Raw genomic sequence first — 23,163 nt, 5'->3', positions numbered from 1 at the left:
TCTAGAGACGTCTAGAGATGTAAGATGGCACCATCAGTACTTTTAAAGCATAAATAATGCTCAGGAAGCCTTACAGGTTCTGTAGATATGAATTAGTGAAGTGTGGCATGAGAGCTTGGTGATGCCCCAAAAGAATGGTTGAGTGCAAAGTTGTTTTTATTACGCCATGAGATTTTCAATTACCAGAACCCTTCCCAGCTGTTATACCGTAATAAGAATACAGGCTTTTTCGGAGTTGGGAATTTCTATGCAAACATTGAAAGTTAATTTAAAATAAATGAATAGTTTTATTGTAAAAGGTTATGCTGTGCTAGTACAAGGTAGAATTCTAGTGTAAGAAAAAATGCAGGTAGTGCAACCTATGATTAAAACGGTGCTTGTGAATTGTTTTCAGTTTGCGTTTTAAAAAAAAATGTAGGTGGTGTTCTTGTGAAGTCTTAAAGATATCTTGTATCTTTCGCTAGTGGCTATTATGCATTCAGGCACCTCAGGAACAAAGAAATGACAGAGAAATGGATGGCCTGGGCTTAACTAAGTAGGTGATGGTACAGATGAGGCCTGATAAGCTTAACACTTCATCTCTGTGCTGCCGCTGTGGTTTGCAAGGAGATTAGAACTGTCTGACTGTGAGGAGGGCAAGCTCCACAAATTCACTCATACATGGCAGCTCTGTAATGAGGTGATACTTCATTCCTTAAACTACTGAACTAGAACTGCACAAACAGATGTATGCCTCTGGCAGTCCTGCGCATGCAGCACAGGCTCTGCCGTACCTCCAAATGCAAACAGAATGTCCAGTTGCCACAATTATATTTTGTTGATGTACACTGTTCTTTGTACATTCGTAATAATAAAGGACAAATTGTAATTTTGTGAAAGGAGGAAACATGCAAGTAGATTCAGGGTGTTTATATTGCAGGGTAGAGTTTGACAAGAATCTAAATAATTATTATAATTTTTCAGTAGGTTAACATGACAAAATCTGGTGTTTGAAATTAAGACAGTATTCTGCCCTTGGTTATGTGCATTATGTTCTTTCACAGCAAAACTTTTTTAGAAGGCTCACAAGATGGAGATGCAACCCTACATTATGAATCTTTTACACAGTTGCTGGTAAACAACCAAAGGTCAAGCTCAGTCTCGGAAGTTGGCTTTTTTGAGCTTGATGACTGAGTTTAGCAAAACTGCATAAGGATGTGTTGAGAGTCAGAAATGGTCACTGGAACCCTAATTCACACATAGATAGCTTTAAGTGCTGACTTGTTCTGCCTGCTTCAAGCCACTTGCGTTTTTAACTTAAGTATATGTTAATTACTCTGCTGTTCTTAGAGGCTTGAATGCAGTTCACCAAGACGGTTATTGCTTTGTGGAGAGGAATTTATCAATAGATTGACTAGCGGTAACCTGTGATTCAGGCGGCTTTGTTTGATGTTCTGAGGTTTAGCTTAATTGTGTACTTTTATTAAGCAATGAAATAGTAGCAGTCGGTTGATGGCAATTTGCTGAACATTATCAGGAAGAATATATTTTAAAAATGGAAACCTTAAAGTTGATGTCTTTGTGAAAATGTAGTGTTAATTGTAGCAATTTAAAGTTTACTTTGTGCAAAAATAGTACTTAAAAGAATTCAAACACAATGAATATTAAAATTCTGTTCTTCAGAAAGGCACTCTTTTTAAAACCAGAGAACAGTAGCTTTCTCTCGTTTCTTCTTCTAGAGGCTTGCTGGTCTAGGGCCATTCCCTCAAAGTAACAGGACCACCAAATCTTTTTTACTTCCTAAGAAGGGGATGCCTCCATTAGATGCTGATCACTTAAACTTGGTCTTTTTTTAATTGCAAAAAAGGCATTATTTAATTAACTAGTGGAGTTGAATCAAATAAACTAAGCCTCAACATAAGCAAACATAAGTGCTAAGGCTTTCCATTATGGTATAATGAACCACATAAGGCTTAAAATATTTCTATACATACATTCCCTAGTAGAGTATTTGTGTTGCAGAAATGTGATTTTAGACATCGGCTGTTTATACTAACAAACATCCCAACTAGAACAAGATCTTTTAAGAAGCAAACTTTCAAACTGTAGTGCTTGAAAATATCAGCCAGTATATGGATATACTCCTAAAACACAAGCTATTTTCTCTAGATGTGTGCAAATGAAGTAATATTTTTTTTAAGTGCTATAAGCATATGAACAGAAAAGATACAGTAAGGAGACAACAGTGTGTGTTCTTTTTCTAATTAACAACTTTTATGTGATTAAAGTGTTCTTCTACTAGCTTCCTCTCATGTGTGAATAAAGCAAAAGTAAATTAATTACCATCAGCCTGAAGGAGAGTACACTGTATTCTTTACGACTTCATAGTATTGATTTGGCTATTATTCATGGCTTCTATGCTCTGCTATGCAGATTGATGCATCTTTAATTCATAGATACATTATCATTAATAGTGGTTTATTGATGAAGCAAAACAAAGCTGTTGCTGGGTCCTTTCTAGCGCAAAAGCTCTGTACTTTTTCTGATAAATGTATTAGTTTATGCATTCTATTATAGACTCTTGAGTTAAGTGGTTTCTTCTTTTTCATATACACTATGGCGATGACCTATTGTGGTGCTATATGTAATATGCTTTATTTTTTTTGGTGAGACAAACTCTGTCGGTAATGTAATGAATTCCTAAATTACAAAAACTTTCTAGTCCTTTGAGAATCAGACAAAAGCTTAATAAGCATATCTGTGTTTGTGTATGTGTGGTACAACTCACTGCATATAGAAACCTATGTAAATAACAGAAAAAGAATGTACCCTACACTTTACCTTGAGATAGCTTTGGTTCAGATTTAATTTGGTTAAATTTGGGCAAAAGTTTTTTAATTTTACAAAAATAGCACTAAACTGATGATGTGTTGAGATGTGTCCAATCTGATCAAATACTGACATGTAAGTACACGGAAAATAAATCTACCCTAGCTTGGTAGTTAACTTATTTTCTTATTTGGTCTTTTTTTTTTTTTTTTTTTTGTGAGATGGGAAAAAAGACAAGACTGTTATACAGGCACAAGACTATAGGAATTTCTAAGTAGAGGGTCCGAATCTGGTTAGTTTTTGACATGTGTTTTGATGAAGGTGATATCATTAGGGAGCTATGTACACTTTAATAAAATGTCTTGTGTTTTCAGTTTCAGGGGAAAATATGGACTGAGATTGAGGCTGATATTCTTCACCCTCCTCTCTGCAAAATTTTTAATTGCTCAGTGTGTTTATTTACTCTTTGCAGTGATGTTTTGGAATCCCTGCTTATGGTATAGCATGGGTGTGATATGATACAAAAGCTATTATTCTGTAGATTATTCACCCAATTTTCATAAAAAAAAAAAAAAACCCACAACCAAACTCCCCAAAAAAACCAAACCCAAAACCAAGAAAAAAAACAAAGCAAGAGCTACAAAGAGCTCTGGCTGTGGTTTTGATGTGTTCGTTGTTCTACGCACAGGGCTTTTTCTTAACTAGGGTTCAAGCTTCATTTTTAAAAGTGCGAGAGAGAAAAAAACTCTGTTGTGGGGGAAAAACATATTTGGAGCTAGCAGTGTGCCAGTATTTCAGATCCTCATCTAAGATTATATGCATTATAGCTAAATGATCCAGAGAGAAAAAGATCTGGGCAAGTTCTGTTGTACAGGGCATTAGTTTATATCATATTACAGTCTTTCAAACGCAGTTATTAAATATTGGATTGAACGTGGTTTGGTAATTAAATTTTAACCCTTTGTTTTTCCTTGTGCGTTTACCAGTTTGTTTTATGAGGCTTTGAAGGACATCATGGTGAATGTACCACTCTACCTACATGTACAGAAATGACATGTACTAGTCATTCTATACTGTTTCTTGTGAAGTTTTATAAGTGACTGAGAATCACGCATGAAAGTGAAAAGCATTAGCTTGTGTGGCAAAAACACAAATGTGTTTTCACACTTGCAGGAGTGCCAAATACTATAGTTTGGTTTCCAAAACTTTTTTTTTTCTTATGGTTAGCCTGCTGAATTCTTCTTGAGACATCTGCACACAGACCACGTGCAGGTGCTCTGATTTTCAGAGATGCTGAGAACATACCGACATTGCTGGCTTTGATGTGACTGAGGGGAGTTTAGATTTTTGAAAATAAAATCATTTTTCACATTCAGTGATGAAATGAAGAATTGGAAGCTTAAATTTAGGTGCCTGATTTCAGATATTCAGATGTTATGTTTTTTCTTGTTATTACAAGTCCACTTTGATACATAATGTTCTGATACCTGCCTAAAACCCTAAATCAATATAAATACTTTCATCAGGTGGATACAGAAAGGTTTGGAAGTGTTATCCAAGCAGATGAATGTTAGTTGTAGAGAACACTAAATTGTGAACAGAGTTTGTGTCCCAAGGAGATGAGTTTACATGTTTCTTTTTCTGAGGAACAATAACCATTAGCGATTCTAAATGAGCAGTGCTTTTAAATCTTGTCACAAGACATGGGCATTGCTAAGCAACGGTTTGTCTTCAGAATGTACTTCAGTTTTTGTGCCTGTCCTCCACTTTGTCTCTAGCTTTCTTTGTTGCTCATTTTATTTTATTGCTTATTTAGGGGCAATCATAGAAGTTGGGGAGACAATTGTCTAGTTTTTCTGAGATGGAAAATAAGTATCGTCTAATGAAAGTATATAGAAATTCTGAAACCCAGAACAACAGCTGGGTGGAATGCAGACATAGGTCTGCAGAAATTGAAGGGAGAGCAGAGACACACACAGAGTGATAACAGGAAGTGTAATGAGAAAAAAAAGCATTATAAAGAAAATCTAATTGAAAGAATTAGTTTATGGATGTATCCTGTGACCTTACAGCACAAAGCAAGCTGTCTCTTTTGGTTGTCCTTGTTTCCAGTAACCATAACAGCTTTCAGAGAAGACCAATGCAGTTTGGTGTACAAAAGAAAATGTTGTAGTATCTCATCCCAGCTGAGAAATTGGTGAAAATAGTAAGTTGTCAGGTTCCCTACTTCTGAATCTTCAGTGACTCAGAATAACTATCCAGAATGAAAGGACTGCATTCTCACATTTCTTCAGTCTTTTGAGAGGAGCAAATTAGATGTGTATGCTTGTAAGGTACTTGCTTTCACCTGAAAATATAGTGATGGCTTTGCCTTGGATGAACCTGCCCTCTGGGTCATACTGTGATTCTGCAGATTTATACCTATGGGTTTTTTGTTCATTGTTTAAAGCAGTTCATGTGAAATACTGTAGTGAATTTTCAAGAGTATCAAGTACGTCCTTATGGAAAAAGGAGTCTCCAGGGTGGTTCCAGAATGTTCCTTTTTGGATTAAATGTTCTCTTTATGTTCTCTTCTAAAACAGAAGCAAAGGTAGGTATAATTGCATAGATAGCTTCTGTAAAATATATTTCTAAAGCAGTTTTTAATAGTCTTGGTCAACTGGCTCTTAAAACACCCATGCTGGCCTGTGAAGGTGTTTCAGATGTCTAAAAGAATTTACAAGACAGTAATTTGCTTTTTCAATGAATTTCGATATGATTGAGTTTATAGTCAGGAAAGATGGCGAGCTGGCACTCTTTTGCAAAAGAGACTGAAGTCGCCTTGGCCTCTGCCACTGGACGCGGGAGGCAGCAGCAAGGCAAACCTTCTCAAACGTGTTTTGTTACTCTGGCTAGCCCTGACCCAAAGCAACTCTGTAAAAGATGGGAGTGTATTCCTGACCTGTAACTGCTTAGAACTAGATCTTCTAACTAGATTGTTATTTGGATCACCCATTTTTGGTGATGGTTGTTTAGGTGGAGGCTTATTAACTACTTCAAGTAAAAATTGCAATACTGAATTAGTCTGAGAAAGCAAGCCTTTGAAACTCCTGGAGTGTGTTTCCTTATCTTTTTATTTATTAGAGAATATTATAATTTATGCATCACCAATGTGACTGATGCTTTTAAATTTTATTTGTGATGAGAAATACTCATTGTATTGCAGAGTAGCTTGTATCTTTCCACACTAGCTCAGCTATTTTAACCAGGTATATATTCAAGACTCTTCCTGTTATTGCTGTTTACATGGTATACCTATACGTAGCTAGTTGTGCAAAGGTTTGAGGAAATATCTTGTGTGGACACCTTTCACAGACAGGGCAGAGGAATATTGCTAAATCAGGAATTGGGTTGGTTGGTTTGTTTTTGATTACCATTCAGCTTAACGCTTTAATTGATTTGGTTTTGTAGCACTTGCATGTAGCAATGAGGTAAAAATAGGTCAGAAGTAAATATCTTTGTAAAGATTGAATATGCTGGGGATATAGTGCCCCTGCAATGACTGTAAGATACTTACATTGTGTGTAAATTATTTTGCAAGGAAAGCAGTAACTATCCTTGTCAAGTCTGCTGATGATAACAAATTTCCCAGGATAGCTGATCTTTAGCTACAATATACCAGGTACAACTTTGAGTAGCTAATCATAGTAAAATAGTATGCAACAAATATTTCAATATTTTGCATTTCAAAGTGTATTTTATGAAATAACTAAATGAGAGTTTGAGGCAACAGGAGTTCCTCGGACACCAGTGTGTGGCAAGAGTCAAATGTGACAGGCTAACGTAGAGCTCCTTGGAGTCATTTGATGAAGTGAATAAAAATTTCTCTGCAGAAAAGAAAATGTGTGTGCCATCACACTGGTCATTGCTGATGGATTTCATCACCACAAAGAGGTTCAGTAAAGGTTAATAGGAGTGTGTAATGTGGTGTAACACAAACTCCCAATTATCAAGGAGTTCTCTAATGCCAAGGTGAGGAGAAACATGCCGTTGTGGCTCATCTTTCCATACAGATCAAGCTGAACTTAACAAAGTTATCTGTGGTCTATTGGGCAGGGCAGTGGAAGAGTAACCAAGAGAGCTTGTTCTCTTTGTAGTTATGAACTGTTTTGTGACACTGGGCATGTCGCTGAATTTATCTGTATCTCAGTATCCTCATGTACAGAATGGAAATTATCATAGATACTCTTTATATAAAGTCTTTGGAGCTCTGTGGATGAAAAATTCTATACCAGCTCTGAACTAAAATAATTTTGTTTGTAAATGCTCACCAGCCATCATCAACAAAATAAAAACAACTCTTAATATTGCTTGTTTTGTTAAGGGCTTTAAAGTTGCTCCACTGAATGCATTTTAGAGTAAGGAGGACCAGATAATAACAACATAACACTGGCGCTCTAGTTAAAAAAACCCACATCACCATAGGGTCAATGTAATAATGGGAAAATACAAAATCTTTCACTAAGGAGACATTCACAGATGAGTCTATCAGAGTAGTGCACCATCTGTATTTGATATCTCTGCTGTGGTAGCGCCATCTGAGTACCCTTCTGCTCAATGCAAAAGCTCAGATTTCCACTCACATGCACATGTAATTCTGGAGACTGCTTTTTATTTGGCTTCGAATTCAGGTTTATTCCAACAGTGCACATATTCTTAGCGACCCCTCATTTCTGATGAAGCATTTAGGGGCCGTGCTGTATATTACTAAATCTTCTGCTGGGAATTGCTCTACCATCTCTCACATGCAGAAGGGATGTGTGCTGGTGTGGTAGAGCACTGCAACAGCTCGAGCCACATAAGGTTTGAACTTTCACAGTTTGTGCCCCATCAATTTGCACATGGACATTGTTTTAAAGTGATATTGTCTTATAAAATGCTGTGATAGATTTTCCCCATCAAGAGTAATTTATATTCTTAGTTTTGATTCAAAAGCTCAGAGCCATATTTTGATAATAGTGGAAAGCCTTGCACTGTGCATAGTTCCTTTAATTTCAGCAGAACTGTTAATGGTGTAAGTCAGCACCTAATGTGACTACATTGTCAGTTTGCTCCACATAAATTGTAGGTTTAGGGTTTAATAATTAAAAAAAAAAAACAAAACAAAAACAAACAAAAACAAAAAACAAAACCAAAAGAAAACAAAAACAAACCCCATAAAGTGTAAAAAGTAGGTGTTTTAAAAGCACCCTGAATAAATGCCATTTGTTTTAAATTTTGTGCAGTAGTGTTAATAACATATAAATAAAAATTATTATACAATGAGAAGAGCATAAAAAAATCAATGTGAACTTTATTTTTTGATTGTGATGAGGATTGAGATTAGTGAAAAAAAAAGTTTTTCTTGATGCATAAAAATGTAGTATATTATCAACCTTCTGATCCCTACACTCTAGAAGAACTTGACCTAAAAATCTAAGGTTACTTTCAGTAGGAAAGTCAACATTAGTGAAGAAATCCACGAGTTTAGGGCTTAATTAGAGCCCTAAGAATTAACTGAGACAAAACTCTGTTTAGGACTGATATAGCTTTTGACTCTATAACTAGAGAAACCACGTTAAGAGCAGCAATTGTATTAGCTGTAAGTTTTTTGCAGCCTTGCAGACTCATTAATTGATTACATTTGATTGTCGGGACATCTCGAATATAGAATTAAAATAGTTCCAATAAGCCAATAACTCATGTGGCACTTCGAACCAGCAGTTCTGTGCTGTGCCAAAGGGAGTCACTGTTAGGACTTACATGGCAGAGGGTCTGAAGCAAGTTTAAACAGTTCAAGCAACGCACAGCACAGCCTTTCTACTGGGCAATAGATATTAATTGAAATCAAAAGTTGGTGATTTAATCAAATGTATATGTTTCTGTAATCTCACTTTACATTTGCAATGTTGAGTCTTGAACATCTGAAAGTGTTTTTGGTGTTGGGTTTTTTGGTGGTTTTTTTTTTTTGTTTGCAAATGGCATGGAGTAAACATTTTTTTTTCATGGAAACAATGGATAGATTGAATGGATATTTGATCTTTCATTTGCCTGCTGGTTCTGCTTTTTCATTATAAAACGAAAAATATATACCTGCACATATATATTTAACATGTATGTGACAAAAACACTCTCAAATAGCAACATTTGTAAAGTACGTACAACTATGCAAGCGATAGCTATGAACACACCTCAGAGGCGTATATGGTTCCTAATATGCAGTACAAACTGACAGATTACTTTTAAAGGTTTATTACAATATTCCTGTTGAGTAAATAAATTTCTTTGATCAGGATGGTAGTGGTATTTACTGGCTCTGAAAATCCTGGGGAGTGGGAAGAATTTTCATCATAAATGATTGTGGTGTTGTGTGCTTGTACAAAGCACCCACAGACTTGTCGAAAGACTGATACTAAGGACCGTTTACACACTTGTACGTAACTTGAAATACTTTTACATAAGGCATAAAGGCAATTATCTTGATTTTGAGAAGAATTAATAGAAGTAGATACAAATAGGAACACAAAAATGATATTTCTCTGGAGAAAAAACAAGGAGTAAAAACTGAAACTGTAGCTGACGTATGGCATCTTTCTGAAATTGTCTTGCTTCAAGAGGGTATTTCTTTTCGTGCCTTGGTCACTCAAGTTGCATGGTTTTTGGTGTGGTGGTTTTATTTGTTTGTTTGTTTTAATTTTTTTCTTTTTGTTTTTGTTGGTTTTGATTTTTATTTGTCTTGTCTTTTTTTTGTGTGTGTGTGTTGGTGTTTTGTGCCAAATACTTGGATTGCATTAAATGCTTCAGACCTGAGTTTTGTATAGATTGCTTTCTGGTATGTTATTTCTAGACGATCATTTACCATGCAAGAAAAAAGCCCCACGCCTAAATCCACGAACAGGTTAAAGTTCTGACAGTGAAGTACTGTCTGTCTTTCCCTGGCGCTTATGTGAAATGATCTGGCAAAAGAGATACTGAAGAAATAATGTATTTTTTGTGTGCTTTCTCAAATGATAAATGGTCTTGTCTCTCTGGAGAATTTCTTACCAAATGCTGATTTTTGTAAGCAGAAAGAATCAGCGTTGCAAGTTTTTTTTTATAATGCAGCAAATCAGAATTTCTATCTGCTTGATCTTCTAGACAATTAGAAATCCACTTATCTAAAAAAATGTCCAACTGTGACTAACTTTTCATACCATTTTGTTATGCAAGTCAATTATTTATAGCAAAGTTAAGGCTGTTTTCTCTCCTTTTAATAACAGTACAAATGTATTACTGGGTATGTTATAAACGTTGATGAGAATTTTTCAGTATCTCTTACTGGAATAAAATTATGGAATATTGAAAAAAATCAAGGGTTCCATCTTTTTTTTTTTTTTTTAAAAAAAAAAAAAAACAACCACCAAACAAACAAAAAACCCCCAAAAACTTTATCATCAACTTCATATTTTTTACAGTGGATTGCAATGGCTATTTAAGGCATTGCTTGGAAGAGCCATTCAGAGTAGCAGTACTATAAGGTAGTTTGCACGTCTGGAATATAAAACACAGCCTGGCCCAGAAGCCAGGTTTTTTTCACCACTGTCTGTGATAGCATTTTGCTTAATTGCAACTCTAGTGGCACACTGCTGTTTTCTCAAGATTACATTAAACGAAAACAAATAATTTCATTTAAAACTGTTTCAAATTTAAAGGAACTATGTCTCTGCAGTTTTAGCTAATTTATTTAAATTAAAAACAAATTTAATATGTGAAATCTAGTGATAGGGAAATGATGAGAGCCTGGAGGTCAGACAGCCTCTGCAGTGAAAGGAGGACAATCCATTATTAATGACGTCCTTTGTTACAGTTTTGGTGTGGTTTTGTTTTCTCACTATCAGCTGTGATTCAGGTTTCTTGCATTGATAGTTATTATAAAATCAAATGCTTTCTAGAGTGAATCTAAATTCCCAGCCTCACGCACATTGAGTACTAAGAGGAAGTGCACAGACACGCACAGATTAAGCTGGCACCTCTTCCCTCCAGACACAATCACTAGAGCACAAGGATACTAAAAATAGCTGGTGTTTTTTCCAACCACATAATTTTTCCTGTTTTGTAATCTTCCACTGATGGCTGAAAAAATAATAGAAGTATTTTTATGGCAATGAAATGTATGAATGTAAAATACATATTATGTAAACCTCTCATTATGTAAATCTCTTGGTTGCCAAGGTCTTGCAGATCAAGTAAATGCTCCAAGTTTGTTGCAAATGTTCTTGAAGGTTTCCAAGAATTGACTAGAGATGCACCATGCAAGATGTGTGATCTTTTCAAACAGAACTTAAATAATATGTTCTATTTCCTCCAATTTTTTTTATGTTGGAACTTCGACATTTAAATTAGGAAAAAATGAATTTAAGTATTATGAACTAACATAATTATAAAATAATAAGTTATCAGTTAATAAATCATTCCCACCTATTTTGAGTGCAAGTTATTGTTAATTTTCAAAACCACCAGTTACTCAAAATTGAGAAGGGTGGCTTTTCAATATGTTCTCACAATAGCCTAATGGACTATATGGTATGATTCTCTGTGCCTAGAAAATTTGACGACTTCAACTGTACCATTCAGTTTTCAGACAAAGGCAGTGAATAAACTCCTTGTTTTCATCACTTCACTGATGACCTGAAAACAGTTTCTTGAAGTGATGCATTTTAGAATACTTTTGAAGAACTCAAAGGTCAAGTCTGAAGGAAACCATTTTTATCAGAACTTGGTATGTTGAACATGATCTGTGCCGCTTGAAATAAGTGATTCAAATTTGTACTTGATCTATTGACATAATGAATATGATAGTTGTTCATGACACTGCATTTTGTTTCATTTGTTTTAAATTCTCCAAAGCTTCAAATCCTGTGGGATGTGAGCAGACTTTCCCAGTTAATTAATGATGTCAATGTTTTCAATTTACTTTTAATTTACTACATTTTATCACAGCTAGTATTTGTTACAATAACATTTACCTCTCTGGTGTCTACTGTGTTCTTGTATTTTCTCCAGTAAATAAAAAACCCAATATTTTTCTATTTTAGACAAATCACTGTGCTATCCTAAATTAATTTTTTCAGAGTGGAGAGTAGTGAGTTTAGTAATGGCATAAATGGACTTGCAGAGTTGAAATCAGAACTCTGCTTATGGCATTTAAATACAGACCAAGAAGGGGAAAAAACAAATCTCCCCTCCTGCCTCCAGGGAGCAAAATGCAGGTGGTCTGCTTGAGTTTCATAGATTACTTGGATTAATATTAAAATCTCAGCTAGAATACAGCCTCGTAACTGGAAATAGTGTGGAAAAAAATGAAATTATTACTGAAATGGGGAAATTATGGTATATAAAAAATTTAGTGGCCTACATATTTACTGGCAATTTTGTATATTTTAACTTATGAAATTGTCTGCAAATGATGTTTTATCAAATATTATTTGCCTATCAAAACATTCACACAAGTTATTACAGAGAAGTGTAAAGATTTAAAGCAAGTCCGAAGTGTCACTTTGCCTTGAAAATTAGTTTTGTCAGAAGAAATGGGTACAATATGTGCAGGCATTCGCTTACAATAGAGTCCGTCCTTCCATCACTAACCAGGACATGACTGGTCCTGATTTATTCACCTTTTTGATCATTTTAATGTTCATGCAGGTGCTTTGAGCCACTGTTTTTGATGTTGTTATTCTTTCTTCTCTCTCTGGAGTTAATAAGGTTTGGAGATAATTGTAATTCTATAGGCAAGTTTTATTGATAAATCTTTTTAATAATACCAGCTCACTTTATTGACTCAAATATTGTGCTGTGGGTTGCACTAAGAGTCTGCTTTAGAGGTTTGGAAGATATTTTTTGCACATAGGGCTAAAGCTGGCAGAAGCCAGGTATGCTTTTCATCTTCCTCACAGTAACATGGAGGTACAATTATGTGAACGAGTAAAGGGTTCGGTAATGGGTGATGATTAGTTCCTCGCAACTCATACATGTTTTAAATAGAGATAAGCAAGTAACTAGACTGAAAGCCATCACTTCTTAGAGTACAGGCTATGATGGAATGACATAGGAAAGAGGAATGTTCTCAGTACTAAATGGTTTGAACATTGACTTCAAAGAATATTATGCCTTTTGTATAATATCTTTTTACTAGCTTCATTGTAAACACTGATAAAGAAAAAATGTTGATATGCAGAAAACAGAGGATAAAAATTATTTTGAATGTATTTTTAGTGCTTAGCCAGTCTGAGAGTTATTCACCCTGTGAAAAGAGACCATAAAATAATGCTCATCCATATTGTATAAAGGATACTTTTAGGCTTGCATTTGGATAAAGACTCATGTTTATGTGGTTTATTTAGGGTTTTCTTTGGATGGAAAGTTAAGAATATCTAGATAAGCTTGTAGTATAAGAATTGATAATGCAAGTAATGTAAGTGAAGTAGACGTCTACAAGTTCAGCTGAGGAGGAGGAGGAGGATTCTAGGTTGCTAAGGCACAGAGGATTGCCAAGCATATCACTGGTTTGAAATGATTTTTGGATGCGATATGAGGATTTTTTACTACTTTTTTTGGCTGTTGTTCAGTTGCAGGGAGAGGTAATTTAAACATTGTGAAGGGGAATTATTGTTTTCCTACAGTGCACAAGGTAAATATTTGTGTTATATTTTCTTAACAGAGTTCTGGTTCTAACCCAGTTGTTCCATCCCTGTGACAGCATCTTGGCACAAAGCAGACTTCTGTCACACAAATAAACATCAAATAAATGAAGAATGTCATCAAAATGTAATATGAAACTAATAATTAGTTGTCAAAATATCAGCTGGTTCACTGTGAATAACTTTTCCTTAATTATTTTTCCTTTTTTTTTTTTTTTTCTTCCAGAAATACAAAGAATATGAGAAGGATGTTGCAATAGAAGAAATTGATGGCCTTCAGCTTGTGAAAAAGTTAGCAAAGAATATGGAAGAAATGTTTCATAAGAAGTCTGAAGCTGTACGGGTAAGCAGCAGATCAATCTGCTATTTCATTCTATGATGTAAAACTAAGTATATAATTTAGGCTCTGCTCTGAAGGCTATGCTATTGAAGGTGCTGAAGTGGAAATGCTAAAGCATTCAGAAGTATTTTAAGATCAGTGTTCAGGAGAATAGATATAAATTATTTATACCATCAATAGATAAATGCAAGAGAGTGTAACTAGGTTTGGACTACCAGTTTCCCTTATGAGTTTGTAAGGTATCGCTTGTGTTCAGTAAAATATAACTATGTATGGTTGTGCATTAAAATGATAGATTTCAAAATATCAAATCAAAGCAACTTAATTTCAGTGCTCACTATTATAAAAATAGTATTGCAGGGAATCTTCTGAGTTAAATAATGGTCCTTTAGTTTAAATCTAGAAGATGCAGATGCCTCACAGGGGACTAAATAAAAAATTCCTCTAATTGTGGTAAGTACTACATCACTCTAAAGGCAACTTATTAATGATCATTAAGTAGCTACATTGAGCTTTCTGTGCATCTGTAGGTTTTGGGGTTTGTGGATTTTTTTAATCTCCATTTTGATCCTTCTTCTGTAGTAGCTTTGGCATCCTATTAGATTAGATTTACCATAAAAAAAGAAAAAGTTCTGACTTCTGTGTTTTACTATATCAAATAGGAGTTCAATGTAACATGCATGTCCTAAAGAATAACAGGTCTTCCTTTTGTAGTTTTCATTTTGCATTATTCTTTGCTAGAAATTTAGGTGACTGTCTGTAACAGTAGTTCCTCTTACATCCCCTATATCAACAGACTAACAGGACATTATGGTGATGCCATTTACCACCAGCCACTCTTTCAGCCAGATTTGTCTGCTCAATTGAGCTGAAGGTCTTTGTGTGTCAACTGTGGAGCTTAAAGCATCACCCAAGAACAGGGATTCCATTTGTGTAACTGTAGATACAATTTCACCTTCAGCCTTTTATTTTTTGTTATGGTGCAAAAGGGAGGAAAGAATTTGGCTATGTTTTAAAGATTGAATTTTCTGGGCTGGCAGCAAAGTAAAACATATTTCAGCTTGTAAACTGAGCACACTTGGCGGGGAAGCAGAGAAAGACAATAAACATGGAACCCCGCAATGCTATTTTTACAGTCTGTTTTTCAGAGAAAAACTGCACTTTAAGATGTGTGCAACAGCTTCCAGAAGCCTGCAGAATATTGACTCGGGGGGGATTGTTTTCCTTCTTCCTTAGCAGAGAAAACTGCTGCTCTGAGATCATAACAATGTGAAAAAAACATTCTTGGAGCAGCACTGGTTTAGAGCGAGAGGTGACCAGCAAGCTATACACAAGGAAAGTGTAGATCTATTCCATCGGTGTGGAGTGCTCTTGGGGAAGAACAGTTTGTCTCTCAATTAGAGCTCTGTAGTTGAATGTTTTCTAACATTTGTGAGTGTTTAGAGCTAGTTTGGCCTCTTCATACAGATGGTGTTTTTGCCTAAGGAGGAAAAAAATATAGGACCAATATAGGCCACCAATGCTCTGAGTGAAAATAAGCCCAAATTCTGTGAAGTTAAACTATGCATATAGTATTGTGTGAAAGCATTTTAGTGCTGGAAAAACTGGCTGAAATCCAGAGGCTTCTTTGGAAGGTTTCCATCTTTGGAAAGGAAGCTAGAAGCTTGGTTTGGATAGGGTCACTTCTTTTAAAAAATGATATGTTTAGTGTACCTTCCAATAAAGTTATTCTTTTTTTGCATAATTACATAAAGTGGTCCATCTTGGTTGCTAGAGGTGTAGTGAGTGACCTTTTATGTTCTGGTAGTAGGTAGTGCTTAGTTTTTTATGTCCTCATAAGCACAAAATCCTTTAGTATAGTGCAGGTTTTGCACGAGTTCCATCTTTGGTACATCATAGCTACATTTCCCCTCATAAGTGGAGAGGTGAGATAGGAGTTACAAAGCTCATATGGACCTAAGACCTCTGCTCCATGCTGAGACAAAGTAATACTGCATCACCTTGCCTCTAAAATTTTGACATAAGCTTTTGATGGAAGCTTGTACGAAGAGCACTGAAACCCAGAATTCGGAGTAATATTTTAGATATGCTGGCGGTAATATTGGGGTAAGTACTAAATGAAGAGTACCTTATAAAATATCTCTCAGCCCTAGAAATAATGGAGCGACCATTGCAAGGGTTCAAATCCAAGTGCTCAGAAAACATGTTCCAATATTGCCCCAAATTGTTACCCTACACTGCTCACTGAATTATCTTCAAGTAGACATCAAAATCCATGGTTTAATTTAAAATATTTTTTAAATAAAACATTTAAATCAACATACTTTTCCAGGTTCTAGCAGATGTAGCAAGCTGTGATGACTATTCAGAAAGCCACAGTATATAAAATGTTTAATTTGTAGAACAGGCTAAGAAGAAAGACCTGGAAATATAGAAATAGTATGGCTTGGAAAGGCCTTCAGTTTTTTTGTTTTGCTTTATGCTTTCAAATACATTAACTTGTTCAAAGCTACTAATCACATTTGATCTCTCTCCTCCCTCCTCCCCCTTTATATTCTGGTTGAATTTTTATCATTCTGTCTCATCGCTTTTCATAGTGATTAGTTGGTTCGGTGTGATTTTTATCATATTCATCCCCTGTTTGAATTACCCTTCAGTATGCAATTATCCTATCACAGAATGTCCTATTTTTGTGCTGTCAGATACATAAAATAAATGGAAAACTGAAAGTGCTAAACCAATTATATAACCTTTTGTCATCTACTTACTGATGGAAACTCTTGCAAGCAACTCCCCCCCCCCACCCCAGTCTTCACTATTTATCTTAGATTTATGTCAGTTTGGGATATTCCTGTTAACCATTTCCTTCCTAATACTGCCCTACTTGATTGAATTTCAGAGAGCCAACTTCAAATTTTATTTTTAAATATTTGTGACATGATTTAAGTTAAAACCACTGAAGAGTGGTTTTGATTCAGTGTCGCTGATGCTTGCTTTCTAGCTGTGACAAATGTAGATGTATACATTTATTTTTAAGACATGACATCCAAGCTGGGAAAAATCTTACTGCCCGTAAGGTGGGATAAGTGGAAATGTTTCCTGCGTTGTTCAGCAGTGGGCCAAACCCAAATAATCCCTTTGAGAGCCTTGTGTAGTCCACTGTCACTTGTGGTATTGCTTTGGTTGCTTTTCCTGGACTTTTAGTGATTTCACTCATAGGAAATGTGCTTGATCAGTCTTAATTTAAAGTTAGCTGTGATTTTTTTTTTAATTTTTTTTAGGAGGTTTTGTGATACTTTAGTGACTCCACTCATTTGAAACTGAAGAGACTAGAACACGAAGACATAATGCTCAGTAACAAATGTCTACTGCAACAAACTTGATAGTGAAAAAGAGGTGGAATTAAAACTATTCATTTGGTGCTTTTACTTTTCCTAGTTAATGGTGTAATAGGAAAAAAAAAATCAAAGGAAGATAGAGGGAAGTGAAAAAGAAAGCAAAATGAAAGATAAATAAGTTATTAGGGAATATTCAAAAAGCTATTATTAAAACTTTAGCTATGCAGTTAAATTTCTATTTTCATTAGCGTTTCTTTGAAAGTAAAGAGAATCCTGTAAAAATTATTGTTGATGTACTTATAAGATGGCAAATCAAGTGTTAAGGATTATTTTTCTTTAAGGCAACTACCATTGCTGCAGCGGAAAATGCAAATAAAAGATATTTCTTTTTATTAACTTTTCCTACTGTAGCTACCTGGCGTTCATTGTGAAGCTGATTCTCATAATAACTGTACTGTGAAAAGTAATTGCTGTTGTACAGTAATTCAATTTCAGTGCATTCATGCATCAGTAAGCCGGTGGGGTTTATCTAGAGAAACCTGGGATTTTAAAGCTTTTTATCATGAAGTTCCACATGCAGACAAACGTTCTTCCAAGGAGTAGAATATCAGCATTTACATTTAACAAACATTTGCAATGAAGAGGAAGGGATTTTATTTCACCCATGATTTCTACACCAGTCTTCAAATGGCTTTCAGATACTATAGGATGATACTGTTTATGCACAGTTAAAAAAGTGTAATGTATGTGTTTGAAATGTTTGTCCTTATTCATATACATGTTTGTGTTTGCACATTTTAGCGTGTGGATGTATATGCGTATGGGTACTGTTGTGGTTTAACCCCAGCCAGCAACTCAGCCCCACACAGCCACTCGCTCACTCCCCCGTGGTGGGATGGGGGAGAGAATTGGAAGGGTGAAAGTGAGAAAATTTGTGAGTTGAGTTAAAGACAGTTTAATAGGGAAAGCAAAAGCCGCGCACACAAGCAAAGAAAACAAAGAATTCATTCACCACTTCCCATCGGCAGGCAGGTGTTCAGCCATCTCCAGGAAAGCAGGGCTCCATCACACGTAACGGTTACTTGGGAAGACAAAATGCCATCACTCCAAACGTGCCCCCCTTCCTTCTTCTTCCCCCAGCTTTATATGCTGAGCATGATGTCATATGATATGGGATATCCCTTGGTCAGTTGGGGTCAGCTGTCCCAGCTGTGTCCCCTCCCAGCTTCTTGTGCCCCCCCAGTCTGCTTGCTGGTGGGGTGGGGTGAGGAGCAGAAAAGGCCTTGACTCTGTGTCAGCACTGCTCAGCAGTGACGAAAACATCCCTGTGTTATCAACGCTGTTTCCAGCACAAATCCAAAACACAGCCCCGTGCTAGCTACTGTGAAGAAAATTAACTCTATCCCGCCAAAACCAGCACAGGTACATATCTTTACACATGTGCATATTGAGCGAGTGAAAGGTCCTAAACAGAGGAAGTTTCTTTCCCCATAGGAATATTTTACAGTGCTCTGAATAGACTTATTTATGAAAGCTCAGTAAAGAATTCATACTGAATATTGTAGTCAATGAATGTAGCTTTTATTTACAAACAAGTACTTTACTGTTTTCTTGGATGTATTTGGCATTTACCTAATTTCTGGTGTGTAACTGAACGGTAAGTTCTTCCCCATTTGATCAGACACATTGGTACAGAAAGTAGTTTTTGTTTTCTGATTGGTTGAGGGTGGCATTTAGAACTGGATTTTGAAAGTAGGCACTTAAGTAGACTGATTTCTTACCCACTGTTGAATACCTTTCCATTCCAGGAGTTATTTCAGTCATTCACTTTTAAGATTGCTGCTTCCAGTTGGTGTCACTGAACTCATACAAAAGTGTAATCACAGCAAACAAACTAAGTAAAACTCAAGTTTTAGAAAGGTGTCATTATTTCATGTGTTCTCACTGATAAGGAAGTTTTTATATAATATTTTGGGGACTTCTTTTCTTTTTAGAGTGGATAATTTTTGTCATGTTCTTCAGCTGAGGTTATTGACTGCTTTCTTTCCCCCCTATTTACATTTGAACCTATTGTCACTTTTGCCAGTAGTTAAATCTCTACAAGTGCCATCAGAATCAGGGAACGGTTACAGGGAAGAGTCTGTATCCTCACTGAGGAAAGGCAGAGAAAATGCAGTCATAAGAAAGGACTGGAGAACATAGTGCAGTGAAAGGGCATGAGGGGCGGTATAGAAGGGACCTGAATAAATTATGGGAGGTTTATTTAATGGATGAGGGATAGAGACAAAAAAATATTGTGATAAAATGTTATATGGAAAATGGGAACCTGATGAAGGATTAAAAACAAAACAATGAAAAAAACAAGAAATGCACCTTTCTGTTCAGTAGTCTTGGATCTGTGTTCTTACTACCATTGAGCTGTTTTTTGGTTTTGTGTGTGCGTGTCTGTGACCAAAGGAGATATAGTTCTGAGTATAGGGGGAGTATATATGTTGAATGAGATAAAATAACATTTTTACTCTGTTAAATTTAAAAGAAATGTGGCTTGAATGAATGTGTTGTACTGGAAGTACATTTAACACATATTACATTGAAGGAGCATTTAACTGGAAGTACTAATCTGCAGGGTTATCTAAGTAGGTTATTACCTGATCAAGGGTAACCATATTATTCATAGGATCTGCAAAGCTTTGGATCTTTTGTACACTTCCCAGCAGTATTATTATCTTACTTTTATATCAAAGATCAAATATATCAAAATGTAACATAGTACAAGATATTGCCAGTGTCCTAGGTCCATTTTGTATTATGTTTTCTTACAGCTAGGTGTCTCTGGTGCAGACATCATAACGTATAAAATAATCTGTTTGATATTCCTTCCACTATGGTTTTAAATGGGATTTTAAAATAACAGCCATCTGCATAATTTTCTACCTTTTATTTCTTCATATAGTATGTGAATTAAGAATTGTTGGAACGTAATCTCCAGTTTACATTCCTTCATAGTGGAGAATTTTTGTAAAACCGATTAAATCAGGGAAGTTGAGATTGTCACTGCTGTGTCATTATGACAATGAAGAGCATTTACTGAGGACAGAACATTTTTGCATGGTGGGGTTTCGTATTTAGATTGTACTTTGTTAACATGGAAGTTGAAAAATAGTGGCTTCCCACAGTGCCTAAAGAAAAATTGAGGCACCAGTGAGGAACATTCCAGGTGAATTTTGAACTGATTTTTTTTGAGACTGTTTTAAATGTACACTGTCTTCAATGCCCACTGGGTATTTTATTACACTGTATTTTTATTCTGATTTTCTATCACTTTGATCAAGGCTAGATTGGGAATGGTATTCTTGAGAAGAGAAGCAAATAATCATTCACAGTTCATATTCATATAATATAATAGAAGATAGAAAGGTCTACAATGTCAAAACTTATTACTTTGCTAGGCTCACAATTTCTAAATGTATAATAAACACGTTTTCACTATCCACATTGTTCCCTCATTGAGCTAATTTGCATCTGCAGAATTAGAAGGAAGGAAAACGAATATCAACATGCACTCTTTAAAATTGTGCTGCTCAATGGATGCTATTCTGACCCCTGGTTTTGTTTTGTGTTTTTTTTTTTTTTAATAGTAAGACAGGTTGTTTTTTGTCAGCAAATGGAAATGAAAAAAATACCATTAAGTTCATAAAATCACTGGAGGAAAAAATTATAAATGGTTGTGGGTGGAAGGAAATTATGGTGAACCATATAAATAGTTTTAAATGAGAGAATAAAGACATAATGAATAAAGGAGAGATGGCTACAGTTGTATTAATTACTGCCAACAAATTAAAGGTTTTCAGCAATATTTTTGTATTCACATTTAGTATTTTAACTGTAATTGTTGCTAGTTACTTTTGGTATCATTTGAATTTTGCTCACAGTTCTACTAGTCTCCTTCATATGTAAGTGATGAATTTCTGTTCTGAAAGTATTAAGAGCTTTATTTACTTTTTGCCAAATTAGACTACACTGGAAAATGAAAAGATGGTTAGTAATCCCCTGACAGTCAGTGGAGTATTCAGTACCGTAATACATAACGTTGATAGTCATAGTTTGAAGAATATTTAAAGGCACAGCAAATATTTTTCTTGTTTATTGCCATTGGACTTAAGGGTTGCTTTTGCCAAATGTGTAGAAGTTAGGATCTTTGACAAATGAAGCATTAGCCAAACCTGTTCTAGTGCAGGTCAGCTAGATCACATATTGCTTCTTTGCTTTTCACTTCTTTGAGTTTCCCAAGAAATGTATATATTTGTAAACAGATACTGCTATGAATTCTGAAAGGGGAAAAAAAAAAAGTTTATTGGGGCGTAGGTAGGCTTCTCTTATCCTTATCCTTCATTCCCATCACATAGCTGCAATATGAGTGCTCAGACTGTCCTCAGGCACCTTGCTGGTGAACAAAAGAAATGAAGGGAAAAGCTACAATCGCTGTACTACCTGTGTACTGTACAATACCTGTACTACCTGTGTAGTGGAATTTATAGGTTTAACGGACGTTAAGGGGTTTGTCTGTAGACCTCTTTGAACCATAGCAGAGAGCCCATGTGCGTTGATAAAATCTTTATCTAACTCTTTTATGTCCTAATAGCTAGGTTAGCTGAGTTCTACAGAAAGCTATCCTTTAAATAGGAGGGGGGAGGCAAAACCTGAAAAACTCAGTTGCTTTTTCTCATGCATTGAGTTTCTCAGTGTTTAACTTCCCCAGAATGACAAGAAAAACAGCAAAAACTTCAGGGAGATTCTTCATGTGCTGCTTAATCATCTATTTTTTAACAGTTCAGGAATGCCTACATTGCAAAGACTTTAATTTGATCACAAGAATTTTGTAAATCAACCTTTTCTTTCCTCTGCTTAGAATGAATTTTCTGTTTTTGGTCTCTGAGTACTAATATGTATTAAAGAAAACTTTAATACAGAAAATGAACTTGCTAGGTACATTTTTTGAGGAAGGAGCAGTAGTTCATATTGATCGTGTTTAGGAGATTCAGGGGTATGTCAAGATTTCCAGGGAGTTTCATACATAACCTGGTACGTGCGGTACCTAGGAACTACTGCTTCCTAAATGCACGCTTTTAAGGCTCTGCAAATTTGGAGATTTCAGTGTCTTGGGTACAGCTTGAAATTAGTATCTACAAAAAATAAGCAACTTGAACTATGCTTTGAATTCTGTCTTTAAAACTCTGGTATGTTTTTTTTTAAAAAAAAAGGTCCACACATTCTAGCCAGTGTTAGGAAATTTAGTGAATTTCTTTTGGAAGTTCAAATTTAGAAAAAAGAAAAAATACTCTTAAGAAAAAAAAGGGGAAAAATAAAGACTTGTAAAGAAAACCTAAAAGCATTTGCTGCTGGAGATGATTATGACGGTTTCATCTTCAATGCCCAGAAAAGAAGTGAAAAGTATTTAAAGATAGCACATTCAAATATAGAACACTTATCTGAAAATACAGGCAGAGAGAAAAATCAAACCAGCCCCTTCACAGAATAATTCTTGTATTAGACTTCATTGCAAAAGTACATAACATTCAGTCTTTGCCATCAACCACATGAAATAGCTTTCCACACAGCAGGAAGAAAACAGTAAAGTCGTTTTGGAAGAATGAAATAGGATAAATTAGCCTCATGCATGCTTCTTTCTTATCACTGTTTTAGGGTATTAGCATATCTTAATATTTTACATTAACTTTAATTATTTTAGCAAAAATAGTTATTGTCCAATTTGCTGTTCAATGTGTGATTTAAACTAGTCACTTCAAATAGTAATGTATTATAATTAAAATTTAATTTGGCTTGCACAACTGTCACCTGTTTGATTTTTCAATTATAATTCTGATTTCATATTGTAAATTACATATTATTAAATCTATTTTTGGAATGATAAAAATGATTCTCAAATTTTATAAATAATGGTACTTTTATGTCACTGAAAAAT

At 35.3% G+C, this 23,163-nt stretch overlaps 1 protein-coding gene across 1 annotated transcript in view; it reads left to right on the top strand.

Moving 5' to 3' along the window:
• The window catches only part of CACNA2D3 (calcium voltage-gated channel auxiliary subunit alpha2delta 3), a 471,854-nt gene that overhangs the window by 83,929 nt on the left and 364,762 nt on the right, over nucleotides 1-23,163 (top strand). The window contains exon 3 of the mRNA XM_075159074.1: nucleotides 13,729-13,845. Within this exon, the coding sequence (XP_075015175.1) occupies nucleotides 13,729-13,845 (117 nt within the window). The remainder of the gene's footprint in view (nucleotides 1-13,728; nucleotides 13,846-23,163) is intronic.

This window comes from Calonectris borealis, chromosome 10, assembly GCF_964195595.1.
Source record: "Calonectris borealis chromosome 10, bCalBor7.hap1.2, whole genome shotgun sequence".
Classification (NCBI taxonomy): domain Eukaryota; kingdom Metazoa; phylum Chordata; class Aves; order Procellariiformes; family Procellariidae; genus Calonectris; species Calonectris borealis.
The sequence above is the reverse complement of the archived record's forward strand: the minus strand, read 5'-3'. Positions and strand labels throughout refer to the sequence as shown.